The sequence below is a fragment of the Triticum dicoccoides genome, chromosome 2A (genome assembly GCF_002162155.2).
Source record: "Triticum dicoccoides isolate Atlit2015 ecotype Zavitan chromosome 2A, WEW_v2.0, whole genome shotgun sequence".
Taxonomy (NCBI): domain Eukaryota; kingdom Viridiplantae; phylum Streptophyta; class Magnoliopsida; order Poales; family Poaceae; genus Triticum; species Triticum dicoccoides.
Window position 1 is genome coordinate 348,513,872 of NC_041382.1, and position 2,689 is coordinate 348,516,560.

At 48.2% G+C, this 2,689-nt stretch overlaps 1 protein-coding gene across 1 annotated transcript in view; it reads right to left on the reverse strand.

Annotated features, from left to right (window-relative positions):
* LOC119354561 (small nuclear ribonucleoprotein-associated protein B'-like) overlaps positions 1 to 1,671 on the reverse strand; it is a 3,717-nt gene extending 2,046 nt beyond the window's left edge. The window contains exon 1 of the mRNA XM_037621284.1: positions 725 to 1,671. Coding sequence (XP_037477181.1) covers positions 738 to 1,535 — 798 coding nt within the window. The 5' untranslated portion in view covers positions 1,536 to 1,671 and the 3' untranslated portion in view covers positions 725 to 737. The remainder of the gene's footprint in view (positions 1 to 724) is intronic.
* Positions 1,672 to 2,689: the final 1,018 nt, after the last annotated feature.

The following is a 2,689-nucleotide window of genomic DNA, read 5'->3' on the forward strand; positions in this document are numbered from 1 at the left end:
GATATTTGCAGAAAACCCCTTGGTCTCCTTTGGACCAGCCCCATCCATCCCCCAACCCATCCAAAAAGATAAGAGGAATAGACTTTGGGTGAAAACTAACATATTTTTAGTGATATATACCAAACTAGGGTGATTTTTTCAAGCTTGTGAACATGTATCTCTTTTGGATCGGTTGCAGTGCAAGGACACTTTGCTAGTTTAAGTATTAAACTACATATGACTGCTGAGTGCAATATTCAGGAAATCATTAACTGGTAGCTGCTTGGTTGGCCAATCGGCAGATTAATCAGTTAACTGCTTACTCGGTGACTCTCTGAGCAGCTATTAATCGGACAGTAAACTGATTAATCAGCAGATTTTTTGAACAGTGGCTAGGTGTCTAGATCTGAGGAGAGCCACGAGTTATGGCATGTTCTAGGCTTCTAGCATGGAAAACAGAGAGCAAGGAACTTAGTAAGATACACTATTCAGTTATAGATACACAAGACGGGTCTCATCAGCTAAACATTGTGCATAACACTAGACCTAGGATCAGGTAAGCAAGCCACCACAACACTAATTTGAAAATATGATCAGGCTATAAACATCACTGCAAATATTACAGATCATGATACGATTCTTCAAACTAAAAAGTATGAACAATATAACAGTGCATCATCACAACTAGCCAGAGTATTTAACAGCATTAGAATGCAAATCGAAGAATTCTAGTACTGATACTTACCAGAAAGGTTTTTCTACTGCTGGGGGTTCTGTCCAGGCTGCTGTGGACCAGGCGGTGGTGGCGGCATTCCATGCCTGGGTGGTTGTCCAAACTGCAGTGGTGGCATCGGCCTCATCCCTGGCGGTGGTGGCATGCCTGGCATCCCCGGCCTCCCTGGTGGAGGCCCCATCGGTGGCGGTCCCCTCATGAACTGCTGAGGCGGGCCCCCAGGGTATGGCGCAGGCGGAGGACCGGGCGGGCGCTGAAACTGCATCTGCATCGGTGGCGGGCCACCAGGTCGCATGGGCGGCATACCCATCGGTGGCGGGCGGACGACCTGTGGGTACGCCACCGGTGGCGCTGAGAGGTTCGGCATTGGGGGACGCGAGATCTGGGGCTGCATCATGCCGGGGGCCGGACCGCCCACGCCCCGAACAGGGCCGGAGAGGCCGGGCTGCGCCTGGAGCAGCGGGCCGGTGGCCACCCCACGTCCGGCAGCGCGACCGACGCCAGTGCCGGAAAGCGCGCCACCGCCACCGGAGGCCTTGGCCCGGGACTCGTCGGGCGGTGGCGGGCCCTCAACGGTCATGGAGACGACCTCCTCGCCACGAAGAAGGAGCAGGCCGAGCGTCCTCCGCTCCTCGCGCTCGCCTGTTGTCTTGGAAGATTTTGAGGGCGGAAGCTTGCGGAACTCCTCGCAGTCGCCGAGGACGAGGTTCATGTGGCGATCGAAGGCCATGAACTTCCCCACGAGTTGGCGGCCGTCCTGGATTGTCACGCGCATCCGGTAGTTGACGAACTGGAGCATCTTCGACCCCTTGGGGTTCGACATGGCGACTGGTGCGCCGGCGGCGGCGGCGACGCGCGGCTAGGTTAGGGTTTCGGCAGCCAGGGAGAAGCGGAGAGGAGAGAGGGGTTTTCCTGGGGGTTTGAGTTTGTATGGGTTGGGTCGAAGGGAGCGAACGGGGTGTAGGATAGACGGTGTCGCAATAATAGTCGGTTCGCGCTGGACTCGGCACAGGCCTGGGCCTTCCTGATGGGCCTGGGCGGAGTTCAACCTTCCCAAAAACAACTTTGCCACGACTATATATAAAACTAGCAGGCGGAGGCACGGTTGTGTCGTTTAGAAAGAAAGGCCAATTTAAGTTAGGTACATACCGACAGGTACGAAAAAATAGTTCACCCAGGGTTACAAACACTTGTCTATATAACTTAAATGTTTCAGCCAAAGTTGTTCTTTTTTTTTTTTGCAAATGAGCCAAAGTTGTTCATATCATGATAGTCAAGTTCAAAAATCGTCTGGTTCAACCAAAAGTTGTACAATGGAGCTTCCTTCGAACCAAAGGAAAATTGTTCTAGTGTACAGTTTAAAGATCTCATTTTACAGATAATATCTTATCCTACAACAGATGAAAATTTGTGTTAGTGAATGAAGCAAGATACAGAAGAAGAAAAAACACCAGAAAAATGAATTAGGAAATATAAAGGATTAACTTTTATAGAAAGGTCCACACTTTTAGGCTCGGTGTTGGCAGGCCTGTCAAAAAACCAACAATATCAACTTTTAATACAAACAAATTTTAGTTCACAAAACAGCAAAAAATGAATGAAAATACTCTAATAAAAAGATAGTACCTTCGGCATTACAGTGCATTGATGATTTCTTTGTACATTATATTTTGGTAATATTTGTTGCGTCCCATAACCCTAAGTTGTGAGAAATGGTACGCATGAGCAACGCAATTAGAGATGCATTATCAATCAAAATCGAGCATAATTCTTACACTGTAAATGATAGTAACTTGGATACTCTAAGGCACATAACTTTCTTTGATTTGTTTATTCTATGGTGTCCTGCGGAAAAAGGTTGCTAGGTACCGCATCATAATTAACCTAACTTTATATAGAAGGTAGAATGAGCAAAAAGTGCTACACCTTGTACTGCTCATAACGTTATATGTGTAGGGTGTAACTGTGTGCCGTTCA